This window comes from Sorex fumeus, unplaced genomic scaffold (genome assembly GCF_029834395.1).
Source record: "Sorex fumeus unplaced genomic scaffold, SorFum_2.1 ptg000130l, whole genome shotgun sequence".
Taxonomy (NCBI): domain Eukaryota; kingdom Metazoa; phylum Chordata; class Mammalia; order Eulipotyphla; family Soricidae; genus Sorex; species Sorex fumeus.
The window spans coordinates 6,725,723-6,751,355 of record NW_026606187.1 but is presented as its reverse complement, the minus strand read 5'-3'; the positions used below and the strand labels follow the sequence as shown (position 1 = coordinate 6,751,355).

General features: G+C 49.3%; 1 protein-coding gene across 2 annotated transcripts in view; it reads right to left on the bottom strand.

The window, feature by feature from the left end:
* The window catches only part of PRKCB (protein kinase C beta), a 338,310-nt gene that overhangs the window by 50,812 nt on the left and 261,865 nt on the right, over positions 1-25,633 (bottom strand). For both annotated transcript variants that reach the window (XM_056138779.1, XM_056138780.1), the window contains exon 10: positions 9,547-9,720. In XM_056138779.1, the coding sequence (XP_055994754.1) occupies positions 9,547-9,720 (174 nt within the window). The remainder of the gene's footprint in view (positions 1-9,546; positions 9,721-25,633) is intronic.

Here is a 25,633-nt window from a genome sequence, read left to right as displayed (position 1 = left end):
TTCTGTTCCAGAGCCTCTCTTTCTGGGCCCTCTCTGGAGGCTGCCCCTTGTGGAAGGTTCTCAGCCAGAGGTCATGTGCAAATGTCAGTGTGTTCATCCTAAGAGGAGCTTAGATTAACCCATATCTTGGAAATGCTGAAGAACTTGCTGATAGTAAGTCTGATAGTACTTCATCCACTCACCCTGTCCAGCGAGGGGCAGAAGAAAGAGGCTAATCCCTCCCCCTGTTCTTGTCGTCCAAAGCCCGTGAGACATGCAAAAAGGTCACATCCCAATGAGTGGCAGAGCAGACAAAGTGAGCCAGAACTGCCAACACCCAGTGCTGGTTCTTTGTTGTTTTTTTCTTTTTTCCCTTTTTAATAGAAAACAAGCCTATAAATAGCATCTGTCTTTGCTGCACATTGAAGAGAACCAAAACACTTGCTTTTAAAAAATTATTTTTAAAACTAGCAGATGGCATCAGCCACAGAGAGCGAAATGAAGGAGAGATTTCACTTGCTGGCTTTCTGGTTGGGGGAACTCAACTCATCCTCCCGACTCGTTTGTCAGGAGCACTCCCTGGCCGGGAGCACCATGCCTTGCAGTCTGCTACTGTCGCTAACGGTCTCTGGGGAAGCCCTGAGATCTGGGAACTGGACGCGTCTGGCTGAGACATCCTAAGGCCTCTGTGGTGAAACACTCTGGCTGGCACCTCGCTGTCTGTTCACTTTCCAAACACACGTCATGGTGCCCAATCCATGCCAGGGAGCATTCTATAGCCAGAAATGCTGAGTGACTTCTCCATGGACTTACGCCACATCCTGGATTCCCCCAGACAAGAAGGTAGACCAGGGACATTTCCAAATGATCCCATTGCCCAAGACAGGCTAGGAGAGGATTTCTAGTGGTCTGTGGATCTAACTGTTTCCACTTTGATAGTTTTGTCTTTATGTTCAAGTGTCACATGAAAAAGAGAGCTAAAGGTTAAACCCTCTGATTGTGTAGTTACTGCTGGCTTAAAATTATAAATGTCTGCACTAGGAGACTCTGCATAAGGCCGCCAGTGCCAACTGTAGTTGACTTACATGCTGTTGCCAAGATCTCCACCATGTCTGTCTACCTCATTGACTAAAATTTCAAACTTATTTTGAAACATTTCAAACTTATTTCAAGAAGTTTTTGGTGAAATCACTGAAGGCGACTTTTAATGAAAAATAATAAAACTTCATACTAATTGTAATGAGAATTCATGGTCTCAGTACAAAAATTAATGTTTATCTGGAGTCTCACAAGCCCATGCTCTGGTCTGGCTTTGGTGCATCGATTTCTTAACTGATTTATTTCTAAAACAAATGCAATTTGTTCATGCACCACCAAGCCCATCTCCCACTCCAAAGGAAGGAACATCAGAATTCAGAAGACACAGCCAGAGGCAATGTAGAGCCAATCCTGAGGAGAAATGTGAAGTTTAGAATTTCTGTTGAGCATTTATTTTTCAGGTCTATTAGTTATTGCCAGGGGGAGAGGGGATGAAAAATATACAGGCTTTGTTCTCTGAGAATTCAGAATCTTGGTTACAACAATTAAACCACGAAAACCAGCTGTAATCTATAAAGGAATGCTGATAAAAGAAACTGCGTGAAAGACACCAAAACTTTGTTCTGGGGTTCTGGGAACTTCAGCTAATAAAATAGCTCTCAACCTCTCTCTCTCTTCCAATTCTTATTTAAGTCTTTCCTCCACAGTGCCCCGAAATTTGACTTTGTTCTCCACTCTTCCTACAAAGTCATTTCAAGACTTCAGAAGTACCTTTCGTAGTGCCACATGGAGTAGGTTGTGATTAGGACTAATTTCTGTACTCTCCTATGGGAAAATCAGAAGTATTTACTGAATCCAGGCACTTCGACCAATGTGGCTCTCCCCAACTTGCTCAATTGTCCAAAAGAGACTTGCCACTGCTTCAAGCTTCAACTCTCATCTCTCTGGGCTAATGAATCTTGACTTACATTTCTATCCTCTCCCTTTCTCCTCGGCTCCGCCAGCTCCAGCTGGCTCCAGGACGTTTCTACGTGGGTGTTCCACTGCCAACTCCAATTAAAAGCTCAGAAAGGCAAGCTCACCCTCTTTCTCTTCAAACTAGCCAGCCTGCTCAACTTCCAAAGCGTCTCTTCCAAATTGCCATTGTTATTGTCCCTCAGCTTCATTACACGCTGCTCTCGTTCCTTCATCATGAAACGACTTCAATTAACTTTAAATTCTCTAAATTCCCTCTCTCTCTGTCATCTCTCACAGTCAATCAGCAAATAAATAAAAATTGAATGTCTGTCCAGGATTCATATAAAACTGGCTGAATGGAATTTCCTGAAACGGGAGTGTAAGAGAACAATCTTATTTCAAACAATATGGTGGTGGGAAGGTATCGGAGTGGTGGGATTGGTGTTGTAATATTGAACGTACTCACTTATTGTGAACGACTTAATAAAAATAAAATTAAATTAAAAAAATAAAAATAAAACAGTGTTGGGAAGGCAAGTGCAGAAATCCTGGATGCATCCTAAAAGACACCCTTTTCTTCTTATCCCCGTTGGAAGTGAGTATGCATGGGGCTGACGGGAGTGTCAGGGGTACATCTGTGACTTTTTACTAAGATCCCATGAACCAAAGACATCAACAGTATGGATAACTAATTCTGCACATTGCTTTAAGGTGAGCTGCCATCAGAGGACCTTTCCAATGGCCTTCTATGATTTTCTAAGCTAACCCAGGGAATCCCTCCCACCACTGAATATTCTTTTCCCTGCCAGCATCTGTCTAGACTCTGTATGGACTCCCTTTGTCTCCTTGGATTCAAGATGGCATATCCACACCTGGCATAGCAAGAAGGTCTCCAATCCTATAGATACATCCCTTCTTCTCTTTATTGAAACATTATTTCAATGTAGTTTAGGTTAGTGTTCTGGAACCTTTTGACACCTGTGGGTGGACACCTGTCTTACAGAGCCATGGGCCAGCAGTAATTATCAAGGTGACAGAGCAATGATTTCCAACCTGCCTAAACATCAGAGGGGTGGTTGAAGACCATCAGGCTAGGCAACATGCTTACAACAGTGTCAGGATTTCTGGTTCTGATATAAAGTGGTGGCTACTCACAACCACCAAAGGGCACAAGATCTCCCGATCACTATCCTTAGGTTGCTTCTAAGTCTGCCTCGTCCTTCCTGCCCCCTCCCTCCCCAACAGCATAGCAAGCTCCACTTGATACAAGCCCTTCTTACAGGTTTCCATCAAGTTAGGGGAAGCCAATTCTCAGCTGATCAGGCCAGCCACAAAATGCCAGATCTGGGCAGAACCAACCAGAGCCTCTTCCTGGCCTGTATGAACTGCCCCTTGGCGGCTATGGGGTGGGGCTGACTGCAAGGGGGGGCTGCTCCTCTCGGTTCTGACCAGAAAGATTTTTAATTGTACATTTTAGTTCTTCATGGGGAATCAGGTTCATCTTTACCTTTGGGTTGTTTCCTTCTGATAGAACCCGTTGGTTATGCTTGTTGCTGTTTACATAAGACCATGAGCTAGTTTGGAGGGATTTGTTTCTTACAACCCAACTCGCACCAATCAAGACAACTGCCAGCACTTCCTCCAGGAACACCCGACATCAAACTCCATCTCTGGAAACTATTTCAACTAGCAGAGTGACCAGATCCCCTTGAACACCTGCGGTGTTGGGGAACAATGCCACTGGGGGCCAGCCTATGAGGGAAGCCATCCCCTCATCTTCCTCCCTGTCCTTTCCTGTGTTCTGGGCTGCCAGTCCTCCCAGCATGCCTTGCAGCTGAATTCTGCTGCGCCACGACAGCAAATTTGGGGAGGAAGTAACTTCTGTCCTTCAATGACTCATAAAATCTAATTCTATTTTAAAAAAAGTGCATATGTTCAATTGAAAAGAAAACATTTAAAATAGATGTTTTGCTAAGGAGACTTAACTGCTGTGCCCACTAGCAGTTGGGAAATTGCATGAATGTGCTGGATTGACAATAGTCCCTGGGGGGGGGATGAAATTGCCAAAGGACAGGAGAAAACATCCTTTTGTGCCTGGGTGGCATAAGGCTCCTCCAGCCCAGCGCCCCCCAGTGCAGGCATCTGCTACAAATTGGAAATCATGACCTTTGAACATATTGCCCTCGTCCACAACCCATTACACCTGATTTAAAGATGATGAATCCAACACTCAGAACTTTTCAGTGACTTTGCGGCGGTTGCTGAGACAGTCATCACAGACCCAGAGGGGCTGAGGAGCTCATGCTCTCCCCACTGTGCTTCTAGAACAATTCCCCGGAAACTCCCTTGACCAGACACTTGTTCATTTGATGAGCCATTTTTCTCAAATCCCACCCCGTACTGAAGGTTTTGCATCAAGTTGGGTGTTAACTTTTGCCACCTTGTGGCAGGTTAAGTACTTTTTTTGTTTGTTTGTTTTTCGGATCACCCACCTGGAGACACTCAGGAGTTACTCCTGACTCTGCACTCAAACACTGAAACATCACTTCTGGCGGTTCTTGGGGAACCATATGGGATGGCAGGGATTGAACCAGGTTTGCAATGTGCAAGGCAAGCACCCTCCCCACCATACTATTGCTCTGGCCATTCATTACGCACTTCAACTGTTTTGTTGTCACAGGTACTTCTGAAAAAATACACATTCAAAAAGAAGACAATTGCCAACGTCCCCTCTGGAGATCAAATCAATGTTTTGATTTGTCTCTTTCATACTGATCCTTTTTGGTCGAATTAGAACAACCTCTCAAACATTAGTTAATAGCCCACACTTCCTGTTTACAATGTGCCATGTATATTTTTAAAGTTTTTGTTTTTAAATCCAATTGACTCAAGAATAAGTCTAAATGTAAATTTGCTTTGCTCAACAAGTTTTTAGTAATTAGATTTGCATGATCTTCAGAAGGATAAAAGTTCCTTGAGAGCTGGTCTATGGAATGGAGTTTTCCAGGTGGGATAGGGGGGTGGAGAACACGGAAGCTAAGGTGGAAGGAAGTAGACACTTGGGTGGGGGGTGGCAGCGTTGGAATGCTGGACGCGTGAAACTCTAGCACAAATGGTGCTGCAAATCACAGTGCCTCAAATTTAAAAAAAATTTTGAAGAAGAACAGAGTTTCATCTCATAGTCACCGCCTTGTTCATTCACCCAGAGGCCCAGCTTTACAGATTCACAACAAAATCTCAGAGGAGAGGCAAGCCACTCCGCAAACATTCACAGGGACAATGGTCTTCTGATGGGAAACTCCAGGGCACCCTTGGGAGGGGAGTGGACCAAGTCCCTGCCCTGCTGAAATCCTGCCAGTCACACCCACACCCCACAGCTGCCGCCATGCCAACCGTCAACTCCATGGTGCCATGACTCATCTCTGCAGAAACCACAAATGGAAGAAAATTCCAGGTACACTGGTTTTCAGGTGGAGAACTCTGAAAACTTCTCGAAGTGGAGACAGGCAGCCTCTCCCTAATGCCCTGCACCTCGAGAAGCCCCCACAGTCACACCCACCACACACAGACACCACCATGTAAACCCTCCAGCTTAGTTCTACAGATCCTGGAGTTCTGGACACCTCCAAATTTCACAATACTGACACCCCAGTAGAAGCACAGCAAATTCAATGGGAAATAAGCCAATTAAGCTCAACAAAAACAATAACACAGAAGGCTCAACTAGCAACGAACAGCTTAGTAAACCCTCAAACAAGGATTTAATGACCCCATCATGAGATATAACAATTTTCACAAATTTTCTTTTAATTGATATTTTTTGACAATTTTTTTAATAACTCCATTATATAAAAAAGTCTCCCTAACAAGTACTTAGGTTTAACATATCAAATATATGGTTTAAAAATACTTAGCATCATTTATATAAATATATATTTATGTATGATATAGTATATGTTAATGCCACATATATCATTCAATAGGGTCAGATATTTTCATAATTCCATCAGCCATTTAGTTGTAATAAGCAATATACAATAAATTATTTTATGCCTGTTAAGGGGGTGGGTTTAGTGGATGGTTGGGAAAACGGGGATAACTGGAGGGAAAATTACTCTGGTGGAGGGATTGGTGTTGCAATATTGAATGCCCTTAACAATTGGTATGATGAACAACTTTGTAAGCCAGGGTGCTTTAATAAAGTAAATAAATAGTTTATTTATCATTATTATATTTTATTGTTAATTTTTTTTGCTTTTTGGGTCACATCTGGCAATGGACAGGGGTTTCTCCTGGCTCTGCACTCAGGAATTACTCCTGGCGGTGCTCGGTGGACCATATGGGATGCTGGGAATCAAACCCAGGTTGGACTCGTGCAAGGCAAATGCCCTGCCCGCTGTGCTATTGCTCCAGCCCCCCAAGTTTATTTTTTAAAAAAGAAAAATAAAGAACAGGAAGAAAAAGATAAAGAATGACAAAAGTTGTTTCATGTTGTTCCCCCTTTTTTTAAAAAAAAAAATCTATTTTCCACACCTTAAGGAATTTTTTTTAATCCTATGTCTTCAACATTCTAAGTCCCCAGCTAGAACTACATATGAAAATTATAGCATGCTTCACTAGATTAGTCATGTTTCAGAAGGGAGCTGATTCATAAAGAAATTCTGGGTCATGAAACACAAAACGGAAAGTCACTGGGTTGTTGCCCTGGCCTCCTGATAGCCCCACTGAGCCTGGTCCCCCACTGAGCCTGGTCCCCCTGCAGCCTTCTGACACTCATCCTCCCCACTGCCCAGAACACTCTGACCCCAAACACCATATCCTCTGCTCAGGCTTACTCACTGCTCAAATGCCATCCTTATCAGAACCACGCCCCTCGATCATCCTATCAAAAATAGCATCTCTCGGTCCCAATGCATCTGTCCCTGCTCATTCTTTGCTGAAGCTCTTGTTAATTGTGCCTTTCCGGTTAGAACATCACGTCCAAAGGCACAGGGGCCAGATCTCTGTGGGCCATGGCTGTTCCCTTCCCTGCTAGGTCCTGACACATTTCATTTCCATGAATAAATATTTGCTGGCAGTATCTGTAACCATCAGCCTCCTCTGGAGACAGGCAGTATGAGCTGGTATTTAGGGAGACTGGTTTTAGGGGGAATCTGGCAACACCAGCCCCAGGGATCTCTTCTTGGGGGGACAGTGGTGCAGGGATATGCAAATATAGCAGGTCAGATGACTGCGTTCTCTGAACAGGGTTCTCATTCCTTCTCGTTCTGACCACCTTCAGAATGGATTGTTTCTTCTATCTGAACACTGCCTTAAATCTAATAATCCTTGCACCATATCATCTGCCCAGCCACGGCTCTCCATGGGGAAGACGGTCAGTGATTTCTTCCTTGTTGTCCTTAATACATATTTGTCACAAGCAACCAAATTCCCATGATTCCATTATCTATGAGAAACTCCTCGGCCTGTCAATGAGCACATTTTGGAAACATCTATCGGAAAAGGAGAAGGAACAAGGCAGCGTCAGAACCGAGACTGTCATTGGCTGTTTCTGCCCTCAGTGGCACAAATCCCTCTATACCTGCCACCCCCCCCCCAGGTAAATCTAGACCTTGACCTTGATCTGACCTTCAATATTTGGACTGACCTTGAACATTAAAACTAGGTATTCACTCTCCCTCTCAGTCTCTGCCAAGTTGCCCATACTGTGAATTACTGCCCCCACACTATTTTCCTTTACACATGTTATCTGTTTTCACTCAATTTTTTCTTCTCTTAATAGCAAACGTCAGGCCCCATTGGAGCATAATAATGAACCATCAGAACTCCTAAATAAATGGAAAGAACCAGGCATTTATCTTGCCTCCCCCCCCCCCTTTTTAAACAGGAATAACGTCACCAGGAAAACCAGGCAAGAAATGAGGGGAAAGTTCTCCTAGAAATGCATCCCAACTAATAAACAAAGAAAAAATGACTGAATTACAGTATCACCTTAATGAATTAATGGAGCAAGATGCCGAACAAGGGCGCCTGGAAGCCATCCATGGAGAGAGACGGCAGACACTGTGTGTGCGTCTGAGAAACACACCAGCTCCTTCAGGCTTTCCACAGGGAGGGCACCTGAGTCTGCCGGAGATTCCAGGGCCAGCTACCAATTTGCAGAAGCAGAGAGAATAAGAGAAATGTGCAGAGGGTGCGGGCCGACTGTGTAATCAGCAAGTCCCAGACCAAAAATGTCGTGAGAGAAACAGCCCCAAATCTCCAGCAGATAAATCTCCAGCAGATAAAAGAACAGAAGAGAAGGAGGAGAAACTCCTTATATTAGAAGGCACAGTCAAGGTTTTTTTTTTTTTTAATGGGAAATTAACACATTGGAGACTGGTCAAACCTGAATGCAAAAACTCATGAAGACATCCAGCTACCTTTGGAAGAAACCAAGGTTCTAATGCAGAGAAGCTTCTAGAAAGGCCGGCAAAAGTTTCATTCTTGACCTGCTGGGTGCTGGCATAAGGCACTTGACTTACTTAACTTTATTTAACTTTATAATAATACTCATTCTTTCCACTGTGTGTGAGAGAGCGAGCTTCTCTCATCTCTCTAAATTTAAGAATGAAGCAAAACAATGGCCTAGATGCTACTGCTAACTAGTATTCTCTTTCTCTCTCTCTCTCTCTCCCTTCCTCCCTCCCTTCTTCCCTCCCTCCCTCCCTCTCTCTCCATAGATGTACAGGGCCGGCTTGCACCAGACTGGAGTTATCTCCTTGAGTCACTCGGAAGGACTTGAAGAGACTGAGAGAATGGACAGTCAATAAAAGTCACTCAAGTGAACACACAACTCAAGTCACTGTCACTGTCCATCCAGATGTCTGCTCCTCGCAAACTCTACAGGGAAGCAAAGATCACTTCGGCAGCACCTGATCACCCAGCAAGTCCCTGACAAGAGGCTGCTGGCCAAAAGTCCCCGGAAGGAAATGGTATTCTCACAGGCCTCAAATGTTCCCCATGGCTGGTGGTTAGAATACAGTGCAGGGGACCAGCGACAATTGCTCATTCGCCTCAAACAAGACCCACGACCTCTCTGAGGGCTGTGCCATCAGGTCCCCTGTGGCATGGTTTTCTAACTATCCACCTCTCTCTGTACCAAGACCTACATGTCCCAGACACACAAATGTTACAACCCTACTCTGGGCTGGGGGAACAGTATTCCTGGCCCAGGTCAATGGCAGGTGTGTGACTAACCCACATGGATGATGCCTTTACCAGATACCAGGCACTGTGTCCAACGCTCCTCTTAGGCCAGCTAGTTTCCTCCTGGCTTCAGAGTGCCTGGGACATAGTTATTGCATCCATTTTTCAGATGGGGAAACTGACGCCCAGAGAGGTTCTGTCCTTTGTGCAGCCAGCCCACTCAGCCAGAAAGTGACAGAGCCAGGATGCAAAGCCAGGTTTTGCTCATCCCCAGAGGTACCAACAGCAGAAACCCCAAGTGAAGTGGCCAAGCATCTCCCCACCAACCCCCGACACTCCTCCCCCCGCCCTTTGGCTTCCATAGTCCCTGCGCCGCCACAGTACCATAGTCTGGAAGCAGGAGTGCAGCTGGGTGAGGAACGGCGGCTTCCCAGGCAACGCCAGCACTCGCTTCTCCACCATGGTGCATTCCACGTCGTCGTCCTGGATGACCACATCCTTCTTCAGGATCTTCACTGCATAGAGCTCATCCGTGCCTTTGCGCTCGGAAAGCATGACCTGGAAGAGAGGAGGCATGTGAGGGCGCCAGGAAGCGGTGACCAGGGCTGGCCCAGCTCATGGCCCCGAGCCCCGTCCAGGTGCCCAGACACAGGGTTTCCCATGGACCTCACCATCGGAGCAGCTAGCCCGAGGCTCCTGAGCTCTGGGCCCACTGGGCCCTTGAGGTCCATCATGAACCAACCTCCTGTCCCCCCCTTGCTCCCTGATCTTGCCCACACTGGGGCAAGAATCTCTGTCTGTGCTGCTCGGCAGTGCAAACCCCAGAGCTTGCCAGGACCAAGGTCTGCCGTCAAGTCAATGCTGATAAATACTTGTTGGATAAAGAAACAAGTGATTCCGGGGTTGGAGCGATAGCACAGTGGGTAGGGCGTTTGCCTTGCACGCGGCCGACCCAGGTTCGACTCCCAGCATCCCATATGGTCCCCCGAGCACTGCCAGGAATAATTCCTGAGTACAGAACCAGGAGTAACCCCTGTGCAATGCCGGGTGTGACCCAAAAAGCAAAAGAACAAAAACAAAAACAAAGAAATGAGTGATTCCAAGAAAACCAAGTCTGGGGCATGTGGCTGCTGATCTGCTCCCTGATTTAATGTTCATCAAGGTCCTCTCGGCACCACGGAGACAGAATCCCAAGAGCCAGTACGTGTTCCGGCCTTGCACGCAAGAGGGGAGGAAACTCCTGGGACACTAATCCCAGGGGTGACTGACGCACCATTTCAGCATCCTCTTCCCTGCTCCTGGGCTCTCCTCCCTGTGGCCATGGTCCCAATCAGGGCAAGTGGCCCACGGCACATTACTTCCACGAAGACCATGCTAGAGGGAATGGCCACCTGCAGGGGTCACTCTCCACAAGCCTCTCTGGGGGTGCCCGGCAGGGTTTCTGTTGCCGGAGACCTAACCTGGCCTGGGGGCTGTAGGTAGGGAAGGCTTCCTGGAGGAGGGAGCGACCAGTGTAGAGTAAGTAAATACATCCTGTGTGCACTAGGCCAGACATTTTGCAGGCAACAATATCAATCTCCACTCCATTTTTGAGCGCTTATAACATGCCAGACAATTCAAGGCTTTCATTTCTTATTTATTTTGCACAAGACTCTCGAAGGTAGGCATAACCAAGAACCTTTTTTTTGACAGGAATTGAAGCTCGGGGAAGGTAAGTGAGCTTAATGCCACACATTCAGCTAGAGCCAGGGTGAGAATTTGAAGTCAGGTCTCTTTAACTTCCAATTCCCTGTCTAAAGACAGAGAATTTTATTTTTACTGGGGGGGGGGGGGGGCGGGGGACACATTTGGCAATACTCAAGGCTTACTCCAGGCTCTGTGCTCAGGGACTACTCCTGGCAGGGCTCCATTGATCCCTATGGGGTGCCGGGGATCAAACCCCAGTTGGCTGTGTGCAAGACAAGTGCCTGACCTGCTGTAGTATCGTACCCCCCTTGCCCCCACCAAGTTTCTGCCTTTACTTATTTTTGCTTTTTTTTTTTTGGTCACACCAAATGATGCACAGGGGTTACTCCTGGCTCATGCACTCAGGAATTACTCCTGGCGGTGCTTAGGGGGCCATATGGGATGCTGGGAATTGAACCTGCGTCGGTCGTGTGCAAGGCAAACGCCCTCCCCACTGTGCTATTGCTCCACGCCAAGTTTCTGCCTTTAGACTCACGTCTTGCTCTGAGCCACAGGAATTCCAGGTGGGCTGCACTCTTGGGCTTGGTCATGTGCTTATTTTTCAAGCAATTTTTAAAAAGACTTTAATGGAGTAAGGGCAACCAAGATGGGATTCCTTCTGCCTTCCAAATGGATCCCACCCAGGCCCTGGACAGCCATCCGGCTCATTCATCCTTTCACCTTCTGTTCGCTCATTCAGGAAATATTAATCACATGTCATGTGAGGCTCTGAGACAGGCACTGGCCAGAGGCCACTGACCTCAGGAAGTGGCACCAGTACGAACAATTCCCTCAGGTCACTGAGTACAAATGCCCTGCCTGACACACATGTGGAGCTCCAGGTGAGGTCCCCTGGGGGACAATAAAACAGGTGCTGGACCTGCTATACCAACAGGACGAGCTAGCAGCGTCCAGTCATAGGGACGAGAGCCCCCTCGGGACGCAACTACATGCATGTGCCACCCATGTCAGGACGTGTGAGACTCCCAACACCCAGCTCTCCGAAATCCAGCAAACAAGTGTCTTGGCAGAATCCAAGATTCCCACAGACGGAAAACAGCCACAGCTCCAAGTAGGTGGCAGGACAAAGACTAGACATCATTCAAGGGAAACGTGTGTGCTGGGGAGAGAGAGGCACTGTGGAAGCAGGGCTGTAGGCGACAAGGGCAGCCAGTCTCTGGGCAGCACTGTGCACCCTCTCATCTCACATCCACCCAAAGGCGCGGCCTGGCTGCCAGAACATTCCGTACTTGGCAGGCGAGGGAGCTGCCGCTTCAGCCAAATCAGTAATTTGCTCAGAGCTGCGCCTCTGGGAGTGGGCTTCCCCCAGGTCAGCATCTCTTAAGTCTAGACTGTGCAAAGCCCCACCTGAGTCTGGACCCCAACTTACCACCCCGCCCCGCAGGAGGCTGTGCCGACCACTAGTGTATCAGATGCTTTATGTTCATTCAGCTCTAGCTCCAAGCCTCCTTTCCCTTCCCACCTGTGGAGGCCAGGATAATTCCGAGGTCACAGATCCACCCATCACTTCCTTTCTCCAATTCTTCTTGGACTACTCACAAACCGATTTTTTGTTTTCTCGGTGAGAGGCGCCTGGCCTGGAGTCTTGCACGCCACGATTCCCGCTCATTAATTCACTGCTCTTTTTCTTAGATTAAAAAAAAAAACCAACTTGGGGCTGGAGCGATAGCACAGCAAGTAGGGTGTTTGCCTTGCATGTGGTCGACCCGGGTTCAATCCCCAGCATCCCATATGGTCCCTCGAGCACCACCAGGCGTGATTCCTGAGTGCAGAGGCCATTCCCGGCTCTGTTCACATGAGTGACTTTGTGCTTAGGAGGATCTGAACCAGGATTGGCTGCATGCAAGGGAAGTAAGGGCCCTACCCATTGTCCTATCTCTTTGACCTGAAAGGCCCTATCTTTTGCTCCTAGGAGGAATATTTTTTGCAGGCACGTGGAAACTGCAGTATGCCCACAAGCAGGACAGATGCTTCTCTCCTTCCGTGCAGTTAAGGGCCTGGGAAGGTCTCGCCTGCCCCACCTCTGCCCCTGGTGCACTGGCATGGGGGAGAGTAATCAGCAGGGACACCAGCAGTGCTGGTGGCCACACTCATTGTCTCACATGCTCCTGGAGCTCCCACTTCTGCAGATACCCACGGAGAGGGGGTGGGCTGTTTGCTCAGCTGTCCCTCCGTCTCCAGGGGAGGCTTCCAAACAGACTGAAAGGATGTGTTGAAGTGACATTCTTATCAAATCCCAGCCACATCTGTTACCCCAGCATCTTCTGGGAGAGCTGTGATGAACGGCAGCACTCAAGCGACAACCAGAGAAAGTGGAGAAAAGTAGCCCAGGGACTTCCAGCTGCAAAGTTTGTTGAGATGAACTTGACTGGCAACCCCACAAGATGCATGTGCCTGGAACCTGGCTCCCAAGCACTGGAGGGTGTAGCCTGATAGTTAAGGCCTGGATGTCATTGTCATAGGACTTGGGGTAAACTGTAAGCATGTCCACTGCTGCCTGGTCTTGGGATATTAGCCCCATTTCTGAGCCAGCCTTCTGCAACTCTGGGCCAGGGATCCCAGCAGTACTTGGTTTGTGATGGTATGGAGAGACGCAGTGGGTTAGTGCGTGCCTTATTTAAACACATGCCCGCACCAGATACCCTATTGAAAGCACGCGTGGCCAGCACCTGGGCGCTGTGCAAACCAGCATAGCTCAGCTGCAACCTGCAAACAGGAAGTGACCAGCTGCAACCAAGAATCAGAAATAGGAAGCGATCAGCTGCAACAAGGAAAAAAAGGAAATGGTTTCCTGTTTGGTCTCTCATAGTTCTGGAGGTTTCCAAACGGTTTCCTGTTTGGTCTCTCATAGTTCCAAAAGAGTCAAGTCAAGGTGTGGGATGCAGAAGGGATGATTGGTTTCTTCAAGAATATCTACAGATGAATGTATCTGATGTTTCTCTCCTGCCTTCTGCTGACAGCCCACAATCCTCAGCACCTGTGGTCTACAAACAGACAGACAGACAGACAGACAGACACACACACACACACACACACACACACACACACTGTGTCTTCACTGGCTTCTTCCCTGTCTTGGAATCTGCCAGAATGTTCTCTTCTACGCACACCAATTGTTAGGCTAGGAACTCCCTTTGTTCCAATCAGCTTCATCTTTGGGGTGGGGGTGGGGATGGAGGGAAGATTGGACCACACTCAGTGGTGCTCAGGGGCTATTCCTGACTCTTGTGCTCAGGAGTGAGCTCGGATGGTGCTCTAGAGATGCTATTCAATGCCCAGGGCTTGAGCTAGAGTGGACTGCATGCAAGGCAAGTGCTTTACCTCCTGCATTTTCTCTCCAGCCCTAGATGGCCATCACTTACCTTGATTTGACAACTGCAAAGACCCTGGGTCCAAAGAGGGCTGCCTCTATGAGGGCCAGCAGCTAAGACCCGAACATGAGCTTTAGGCATGCAAAGCATATCTCCCCATTACTGTGCAATGGTTCTCAGCAGCTTCCGCTTTTCAGAGTAAGGCCAAGACAGCTGCCGTGACTCAAGCACCCCAGCACCAATTCCCAGTTCTCAACCGCACATTTCACAGAGAATTTGAGGTGGCCACCAAGACTGTTACATGAACAAGCAGGGTTGAGGGAGAATGAATTCTACTCCAGGAAAAGCAGTGAAAGATGATTCTACAACAAAGAGTTACTGTGTGTGGTTACTCATTCACAAACACCTCCTCTCCTTTTCTTCCCCTGGAGGTCAGAGCAAGCAGATCCAAGAAGCCATCTCCAAGTTCTTATTTTCTAGAAGGAAAAATCATCCGTGGGAGGGAATCAGCTTTCCCTAGGATTTTAATCTAGAATGTTCTAGCAAGGACCTTGAACACAGAGCATTAGTGGTGGGGGATGTTTTTAATAATCTCCCCTGATTGGGTCCAAGGAGGGCGATGGAAAGACCACGGCAGCCGGTACTGCTGGCACCCGTGAGCTTGACCAACACCAGGACTCAGAAGGACACTCAGCTCCGAACCCACATGCTGCATCTAAAGAGAGATGCAGAGTGATGCCTCGGGGTCCCAAACATTCACCCTGGAGAAGAGGCTTGGCAAGGTATAGACAGTGGACGCCTGGGAAGGAGGGGCAAGTTGGGCCTCAGAGGGGTCCAGAAGACCTCTCTCCTCCTCTTCCCCATACCACCCCCTCAGAAGGAGCCTTATTTTCCACGGGGAGGTCAGGACTGGGGTGCTCTTAGGCTGGGAGGCCTTGGTCCATCTCGATTTCAGGAATCTACTGCATGCATCACATGCTATGCTCCAGGCTAACTCCTAGCTCTGTGCTCAGGGATCACTTCTTATTATTTTATTTATTTATTTATTTATTTATTTAGGCTTTTTGGGTCACACCTGGCAGGGCACAGGGGTTACTCCTGGATTTGCACTCAGGAATTATTCCTGGCGGTGCTTAGGGGACCATATGGGATGCTGGGAATTGAACCCGGGTCGGCTGCGGGCAAGGCAAATGCTCCACCCACTATCGCTCCAGCCCCTCAGGGATCACTTCTGGTGACCTGATGTGCTACTAGGGATTCGAACGGGGGTCACCTATGTGCAAGGCAAATAAATGCCTCACCCCTCTGGGCCATCTAACCTCCTTTAGGATTCCACTGCTCTGAGTTGGCCCCTGCCACTTGCTGGGCTGGTCCCTGCAAAGACCTGCAAGAGAGTCCTATGGGTCCAATCAACTCTCAGTTGGGGTCTGATCCAAAGGCATCTGCTCTGCTTGCCTGCCCCAAGCTCGTGTTTCTTCAGCCTACACATTCGAGTTCCCTGTAGAACACTGAGACGCTGACACCCAGGTCACACTCCAGACCAATTAAATCAAAATCTCCTAAAGATCCGGGCCTTCCTGTACCAGCCCTAGCCTGCCCCGGGGGAGGACGCGTGGGGTGTTGGCAGGCAGCCGTGAGGAGGGTGTTGTAATCAGAAGGCAAACACCTTCCACCGACTGTTCCCGGGGTACCCGCCCTCTTACAGGCCGCGAGTTGAGAGACATTTGGCCAGGTTACCAAATAATGCTCGAGCTGGAGCGATAGCACAGCGGGTATGACGTTTGCCTTGCACGCGGCCAACCCGGGTTCGATTCCTCCACCCCTCTCGGAGAGCCCAGCAAGCTACCGAGAGTAACCCACCCACACGGCAAAGCCTGGCAAGCTCCCCGTGACGTATTCAAAATGTCAAAAACAGTAACAACAAGTTTCAGAATGGAGACATTACTGGTGCCCGCTCGAGCAAATCAATGAACAACAACGGGAGGACAGAGCTACAGAGCTACCAAATAACGCTTGGCTCCAGCAACCTCGTCTCAGTGCGATGGAACGGAGCAGAGCTCGTGGAGCTAAGATGTGGTAATGACATCAACACTCTAATGAGGCTTCTGTCTCATGTCTCATGAGGGTCATAAAAAATGACAGCCGGACAGGGTCACCCCTTGAAGACTGCATAGCCGACCAGGTACTTGCTGTGTGATCATAAGCCAGGGACTCAACCTCTCTGTGTTTTGGTCTCCCGCGCCACCTTCTTCCACACAGCCTGTCCCTCCCTCGCAGGGCTGTTGCGAGAACAAGTGACATCACACAGGTAAAACCCAGGGCCTGTTGTGGAGCAGACCAGATGGCCAAAGGGAAAACACGATTCTAGGAGACAGCGATGTGGCAACCCCTTCTGCAGAGACGGTCACTCGCTCCCACACTCTCCAGAGGAGAGAGACAAGTGGAAAATGAACCAAAGGGTCACAATTTCTGTGAAATCAGTGTTCCCAGGCTCCCAGACTGAAAGGCAAGGTCACTCTGAAGGTCATCGGTGCCTGGAGGCAGGGCTCGGCCTGAGTTCCTTCGGGAGGCATCCCAGGGGCCTGCGCCGGCCCACATCGCCAGGACTTCCCCAGGATCCGCAGACCACGTGCCAAAGTCTGAGTCCCCGAGGGGAAGGCACTGGCCACCCTGGTGTCCAGACCTCGAAGGCTCTTCCTGGAAGCAAATTCCCAAGGATATCTGGAATAAGGGGCACAGCCACATCGTCGGGGCACCCAATCCTCCCGCCCGGAGGGTTCCGTGGCACAGGCAGGCTGAGAGCTCAACACCGAGGAAGAGAGCAAAACTCTGAGTGGGCCAAGATGGGACAATTCTTTTCCATTCTCACCAAAAGTCCCGATGCCTTTTTTTTTGCTTTTTTGCTTTTTGGGTCACACTCAGTGATGCACAGGTGTTCCTCCTGGCTCATGCACTCAGGAATTCCTCCTGGCGGTGCTCGGGGGACCATATGGGATGCTGGGAATCGAACCCGGGTAGGCTGTGTACAAGGCAAATGCTCTACCCACTGCGCTATCACTCCAGCCCCAGTCCGAATGTCTTAACATGTTTTCTTCTTAGTTTTTTTTTTTAAACGCTCATTTTGAGTCTCTAAAGTTTTTCCCTTCTCCCTCCTCTTTGGGGTGACACTCTGGCTATTTCTGCATTCTTAGGTCCTTTCTGGTGGTGCTCTGGGGACCAGGCAGTGCCCAGAATAGGACCTCAGCCCTCCTGAATACGTTCTTGTCACTCAAGACTCTGAATCCAGCAAGCTAAGCTTCGAAAGCTTCATGCATGAGTGCATAAACCTTGTATGAACACTGGTCCCATGAACCACACACAAACGCTCCTGGTTAAAGACAATCACATGCATTTGCTTCTACACAGCAAACTGGCAGTGTGAAATGACATCTTGCTTCTGTCTCAGGAGAAGAAGCAGATTTGCTAACTGAAGGAATCCTCCAAGGTAAGGGGGCTAAATAGTGTGGCGGGGGCAGGGGCAGAGACCTCCTGGGAGTGAAGACCAGGGATGGAAGCAGGACTGAATCATCATCAACTCCGCAAGTTGCTTAGACCAAAATAAGAGCAGCTGTGATATTTGGTGTTCAGATCAACTCAGATGCTACAACTTGGTTATTTCATGATTTATTATGTAAGGTTTTTTCCGTCTTTAAAATAAAAATCTCTTTATATGGTGCTATACTGTCTGATTCCAACTATATGACATTCTGGGAAAGGCAAAACCATGGATACAAGAAAGAGATCTGTGGTTGCTAGGGGGCAGGAGTGGTGAATGGGGGAAACACAGGAGCTTTTTAGGGCCGTGAAATGATTCTGTTGTGATATAATTGTGGGGGACATATGCCGTGACACACTGGTCCAGACTCCAGGAAGGCACACCCCCCAAGAGAGAACCCCGGGAGTTAACTCTGGACTCTTCACACAATCAAGGTACGTGAAGGAGACTCAGGGATGAGAACGAAGGCCCCAATCGGGTTGGGGAAGGCGGGGATCTGTGTGCCAGGGGTCCAGCATTGGCAGCTCCGAGGACAGGCTGACAAGTGCTCTCGAGATGTAAACCTTTTAAAACGGGTCCACCTTAAACTTCATCAAGTGGAATGTCTGTTCCGAGCAGAGAAAGTGCTGGAAGTGTGAAAGGAAGTTTTGAGCAGTGGAGGTACTTTTAGTCATGGAGTCATCACTGGCTCCTGTGGCCTTGCCACTGTTAACATGCAAATGTCAGTACAGCCCAGAAGGAATGATTCAGAGACTTGGGAAGGCGCGTGGTGGGGGAGGGGGGAGGGAGAGGGAGAGTCGCATAGCCCCTGCATTTTACAGACATGTAGTTGGACTGAATGAGAAACAGCTCAAGGCTTGATGGGACTGTGAAAAGAAATGCAGAAGAACTCCTAATTCCACACCTGAGACGATCGTTTCTAATTGCTATCAATAGAAGTGATTGGAGGGAAGATCAATCGGTGTCAATTTCAGTTACTCTAGCACTCCTTTGAGCAGATCATTGTTGGTGACTTGCATGCGGAGCCGATCTCTTTGAATCACAGGTTATGTTTGACAAAGCGAGGTGGTACACACGAAAGCAGCTTTAATTTGACCATTTTTAGAGCGTTTTCAGGCAAACAAACCAATAATTGATGCCTTTCACCAGAAGAAAAAGCGATGGAAACTCCAAGCCTCACTCATTCATCTTGGCAATTAGGTGGCACAAAGGAGCCTGGCTTGATAGAATCTCATCTCTTCTATACACAGAGGTCTCCCTTTAAAAATATTTTTTTTCTGGCCTCCCAGACTCTGAGACAATGGGCTTTCTCTAAGGCAGTGGAAAAACTTAGTGGGTGCAGGGCAGGCTTTGTGGGCAAACGCCCAGCAGCCAGAGTCCCCAAGTTCGAACCTGCAACCACTTCTGCTGGATTGGGCTGGTTCCACCCTGAGCCTCTGTTTTCTCATCTGTTAAATGGAAAGAAAAACAGCACGGGCTCCCCAGATGAGACGTGTGTGTGTGTGTGTGTGTGTGTGTGTGTGCGCGCGCGCGTGCATGCAAGTGTGCAATGCATAACCACCCAGAGTGCATCTCTGAGCTCAGAATATATTCTCAGTCTCTGCAGTCATTTTCAGTGAGTTCACTACACCCTGTGACAGTGGGTAGCGGAAAGGGAGGAAGCAAAGTCTGGTGCCTGTAGTCACACGGACCATCCATACGGCCCTTTCTCCACAGGAATGGGGGCTCATCAGCCACGGGGTTCTGCGGTTGACGCGCGTGGCAGGAAGCTGGGGAGGTATGCTGGTCCCCACCAATGATTCATCTTAACTGCATGGTGGGTTTCGGAAAGAGAACAGGAAGATTCGGTGGAGATGGAGGACAGCCAGAACGCTGACAGCACAATAATTGCGCCAGGGGCCATGAATTATCACCGGAGACGGCGCTTCCATGTTAATAAGCTCGATCTGGCCTTCAAGGAGAGGACGAGACTGAACCCGGGATTAGTTTCTCCAAAGGGTCAGCCGACAGATTCCAGAATCGACAGACTTAAAGGAAACTGCCCCTGGGTCCCAGGGACCACAGGCTGGCGTTCCTCCCTTCCTTCTCTTAGTCTACACTGTGCACAGGCGCAGTTTTTTCTGGAGGCAGTTTTCAGATCACCTCCTTCCTGCAGGTTGGCTGGGAAAGGGGCATCTCCCCCTTGGATGCAGCTTCTGGGGTCACAGTGGGCCTGAAACTGTCCGCACCACTAGCCTGGGATTGCAGAATTCAAAATATTCAAAATAGGTATTGAGTGGCCATCATGATCAGTCTGTAGTCTAGTTTCAGCTCTCATCTCCCTTTCCGAGCGGGCCCTCCAAGCACCCTTTACTTGGTGGTCCCTTCTCTATCTGAGCTGCCTTTCCCCCCAGCATGTGAGGCCGGCTTCCAAGCTGCGGAGCAATCCTCCTGGTAAGGTAAAGGTAAGGTAAAGGCCCTCCCGTTGATCGTCGATTTGCTCGAGCGGGCCCAGTAACGTCTCCATTGGAGACTTTGTTGTTACTGTGTTTGGCATATCGAATACTCTCGGTAGCTTGCCAGGCTCTCCGAGAGGGGCGGAGGAATCGAACTCGGGTCGGCCATGTTGGCCGCTTGTAAGGCGAACGCCCTACCCGCTGTGCTATCGCTCTTATATTGCAAGCCACAACACCCAAAGGGAGAGAGAATGCAAAAGGGAATGTCCTGCCACAGAGACAGGATGGCAAGGGGTGGGGGGGATGGGGTAGGGGTGGGGGGAGATACTGGGATCATTGGTGGTGGAGGATGCGCACTGGTGGAGGGATGGGTACCAGATCATTGTATGACTGAAACTAAGCACAAAAGTTTGTAAATCTGTAACTGTACCTCACAGTGACTCATTTAAAAATAAAAAAATTTAAAAAAAAGAATATTCAAGAATTGGAAATCTAGAACTGAGCAGACATGTCTGTATGTGGAGCTGTTGCCCTTTGCAAGGAATCAGGAATAGGATGGGCGGGGTGGGGGTGGCGGTGGGATACCCCACCCCACCCCACCCCCATGGCCTCTGCAATGGATGCCAGGCTTGCTAGCATTCCGGAAGTGTCCCCACTGCAGCTGTACTTCCTGCCTGGGGGGTCAGCTGCACAGACACAAGCCAGGTTGTTGCAAAAAATCGAATGCTCCCTTCTTCACCCCGGTTTGACAGTCTGCGTGCCGCAGGGCAGAAGGTTGTAAAACTCCAGTTCCAAACACTTCATTTCTGGCTCCTTCCTTCTGCAGTGTGCGAGGGGGCGGGGAGGTGCAGGGATAGGGAAGCGGGGCAGGAAATGAGCTTTGATACTTTGCTGCTCTGTCACTGACTTGCTTGAGAGGAATGAACATCGGGGCAATGGGAAAGCAGGAAGTTCCCCGACAGAGGAGAAACGGAGGAGAAGGAGGCAAGTGGGAAGAGAAGGAGGCAAGTGGCAGGGCCTCTCCGCAAGGAAGGGGGATGATGAGTTGGCAAAAAAAAAAAAAAGCAGCGCTGATTGGGGGAGGGGAGGAAGGGGCCATCGGGGGAGGAAGCACAGAGCAGGGGCTGCAAGATCAGCCAGCAGCGAGGGCGCCTGCGGTTCCGGGGCGAGGATGAAGGGAGCAGGCAGCAAAGCCTCCCGCTGCAGTCTCCACAGAGCCTGGCACCTGGCGCCTGGAGGCAGCAGGCCGGGCAGGGCGGGCAGGGCGGCAGCCGCGGGGTTGCATAACGGCGGCCAGCGCAGGACGGACCGCTGGCGAGCGTGGTTGCAGAAGGGGCTAATGAGATCACCATGATCTCGCACCCAGCAGAAAAGGTCTTCGCTGCAGCCAGGGAACTAATCTCTCCTGACAACTCTCTGCAATTCAGCACCCAAGTTCCCTCCCTTCATTCAGAGGCTGCCTTGGGGGGTGGGGTGGGGGGCAGTGGGGGTCCAGGACCTGGGGCTCTGTTCTTTTTATTTATCTTATGTATTTATTTATTTGACTCTTTGGGTCACACCCTGCCATGTTCGGGGGTTCCTCTTGACTCTGCACTCAGGAATCACTCCTGGCCGTGCCCAAGGATGCCAAGAGATGGGACCTTGGGTCAGCAAACACCTCTGCTGCACTGTGGCTCACCACCAACCGCTTCCTCCCTCCCCCAGCCCCTGGGGCTGTTCTCTGTTCTCAAACCCTGAGAATGAGCTAAGCAGACCTTGTTCGGGGCTTTCAACAGTGAGGTTCCCTGAGAGACCATTGGAGGGGGGAGTGGGGAGAAGAGCTAGAGACCAGGGGGCTTCATCCAGCATCTGGGCACAGGGCTGAGAGGTGTGATCTTGTTGGGGGCTCATGAGAGCATTTTAAGTTCTTTCAAGGGTACCAGAAAGAAGTGCATTTTAAGGTTAAAGTAGCGTAAGGGCTGGAGAGACAGTATAGTGGGTAAGGCCTTGCCCATGGCTGACCCCTGGTTTGATCCCTGGCACCCCATATGATCCCCTCAGGAGTGATTCGTGAGCACAGAGCCAGGAGTAAGCCCTGAGTTCTGCATGATATAGCCTCAAAACCACAAGGATAGATGGAAAGGAGGGAGAGAAAAAGGAAAGGAGGGAGGGACGGAGGGAAGGAGGGAGGAAGGAAGGGAGGGAGGGAGGGAGGGAAGGAAGGAAGGAAGGAAGGAAGGAGGGAGGGAGAAAAGGAGGGAGAGAGGGAGGGAGGGAGGGAGGGAGGGAGGGAAGGAAGGAAGAAATGAAGGAAAGAGAGAGGGAAGGAAGAAGGGAAGGTGGGAGGAAGGAAGGGGAAAATTAAATGGCTTAATATATAATATTTATAGATCTGTTTATGTGCTAATGCAGTCATAGGATAGAATATTTTATAATGTGATGGGTTGGTTGAGGGCCAGGATCAGGCCCAGAGCCTTGCTTGTGGAGGGCAAGGAAACTCTCGGAGCCACACACCTGTCCAGCCAGAGAGACCTTTTGACACTTTTCTGTGTTTCCCAGTGGAACAAGGATCCTTTCCGTGCCACAGTGCGGCTGGGTCACAGTCTGAAAGGTTCAAGACAGGACAGAGGAGCAGCCGGCTGGGAGGGAGGGGACCCCGAGGCTCTGCTCAGAGAAGGAAGGAAGGAGACACAAAACCTACTTGCCAGCTGGGGGGTGTCAGGGCGTCTTGGGACGTGGCTGGGTTCTAGGACTTCAGATTCCCAGCCAGAGATAACAGGGTCCATACCAGTCACCAGCTTGCAGAGGTGTGAGAAAGAGAACCTTGGCGATCAGTGTGAGGCCCCCCAGAAAGTCTAGGGGTGAAGGGGAGGAGGTGGGCAAGAGAGTGAGAGTGGGTCAGAGAGCAGGGGGGTGGCAGAAGCATCACGTGGGTCTACGCTAGACGAGAGGGACCTCGAAGCTGAGAGGGTGCACGGGGAGGAGAAGGAGAGGCTGCAGGGTGGAGCCGGTCTCCCGGGCGGCAGTAACTGGCCTCCAAGGGAAGAGGGACAGAAGAAATCTGGGAGCGGGGCTGGAACGATAGCACAGTGAGGAGGGTGTTTGCCTTGCATGCAGCCTGCCTGGGTTCGATTCTTGGCATCCTAAATGGTCCCCCAGCCACCACCAGGAGCAATTTCTGAGTAAGAGCCAGGACTAACCCCTGAGCATCGCTGGGTGTCACCCAAAAAGTCCTTCCTCCCCAAAATGAAAGACCTGGAAGCTTCCATCAGCACAGGCAGGCAGCATACCAAAAGGGAGAGGCTTGGGGTAAAGGTGGGTAAACTCTGCTTGGCACTGTAGAGGGAAACGGAGAGGGGAAGTGCTTCGTTTCTTTGAGGGAGGGTGGGGAGGGCAGACCTGATGGAGCTCAGGGGCTACTCCTGGTTCTGTACTCAGAAATTACTTGGTAGATTCGGGGGACCATACGGAGTGTCAGGGATCAAACCCAGGTCAGCCATGTGCAAACGCCCTGCTGGCTGAACCATCACTCCAGCCCCAAAGAGGGAAATGCTTTAAACTCCGACTACGCGAGTTAAGCCTAGGAACTGCCAGTGTTACATATTGAGCAACCAAGAGCCCCGATGACACATTATCTAAAGCAAAGCTGGTCCATTACATGTCACCTACTGTGTGATTCTATCCAGGTATTTCTGTTTTCTTGCCTCTCTTCCACTGGCCTGTAAAGTGGGGGTCAGGGTAGCTGCATTACAGGGGAAAGTATGAGCTGATACATATGAAGCCTGATACAAAGGACTCAAAAGTGTTAGATGACATCACCATCAACTCCCACTGGAATCCACGGTCCATGAGGGTGGAGAGTTTTGCCTGTTTTCATCCATAATGAGTTTCCTGACAACCAGAACAGGGTCTGGCACGTAGTAGATGCTCAACAAACACCTCTCTAATGACTGAGTCCTTCCTTATGCCCGTCAGTGGGCAGGAAGAGTGTAAGAGCCGAGTCCCTCCTGCTGCTGCACGTGGGCTGCAGTGTGAGCTCCACTTCATCTCCGCTAGCCCGGATGTAGGTTTTTCAGACGTTCCTGAGTGGGAATCGTCAAGCAGAAGGACAAATTCATGGTGGGTGAGGAGGGTGGGGAGGCAGCACCTCAGCACAGGCTGATTCTTTAGTCAGAATCAGGGAGTAACTGGTAGACTCAAGAGAGCACCAAGAATCCAAGGAGCACTGTTTGAGGATCCAGGAAATGTTGAGCCTATTCCTCATCTGAAGAAGAGGACATGGGGTGAGAGCCAGGGAACATCTGGGACATTCTCTACACACCTTCCCTAATGAACCGAAAGAATTCATGTTCTTGGAGATAAAGAGGTTGTTGACGAGTTGAATTGTCACATGAGAGTAAGGTTTTGTTGGACTGTGTTCAACAGTGCTCAGGGATCACTCTTGACTCTATGTCCAGGGATCACTTCTGGCAGTGCTTGGGGGACCACAGGCAGGGCTGGAGATTGAATCCAGGCCTCAGGTGCCCAAGGCAAAAATCTGACCTCCTAGCTGAGTGTAAGATCTCTCAAGCTGAGTATGAGCTCTTGATGTTCTTTTCAAAAAAGTGAAATTCGTGCCATCGACAGTAAAGAGACTAAATTATGTTCCTCTTAATAAATTATTCCAAAACATGTCAAAATAAATAGGTATATCAACTCTGTGATTTCACATATATTATTGCTTAGGGCACTGTGAAGGAAAATCACCTAAATTCATTTGAAGAAAAATATTGGGTAGTATAAACGGCATAATCAGGTATGTACAAAAAATAATGAAATACATGAATAATTAATATCCATGTACTTAATCAAGTACATGAATAATTAATAATTCATGGACTTTTTGGAAACTTGTCCAAGGCTACTTTCAACCCTGCTGTACAGGATAAATTTGTAGTGAAAGGAGTCGGCATCAGAAATTCGGACAGTAACACACACCTCAGCTGTGCCTTAGTGAAAGAGGGGATACGGCCTGACTCTCAAAGGTCCCCTGAGTGCCACTTGGGCACTGACTGTCATCAGCCTCTTGGACATGACTCCTACAAAGCTCATCAAAGAAGAGGAGAATTACCGGTTTGCTCTCTTCCTTCTCAGCTCTTGATTTTCCAATCATTTCTGATGCCTAAAGAGCAACAGTCTTAGAACTTCTGAGCGCAACCGTTGCCATTCCTGGGTACCTCATTTCTATGGACTTTGCCCCGTTTTTCCTTTCTTATAAGCTGCTGACTTCTTCCTACCTGATTTATTCTTGGCTTTTGTTCTGCCTCAGGAAAAGTGACACCTGGCATGTTCCATGAGTCGATCACAAGGAAATGTCACAGAGAAGAGGAGTTGCAAGTTTTTTGTTTGTGGTGCACAACCAACTGGGCGTGCGAGAGGGATTATCATTGGTCTTTTGAGTCCCCCCCGCCACCGGGGGAAACTCC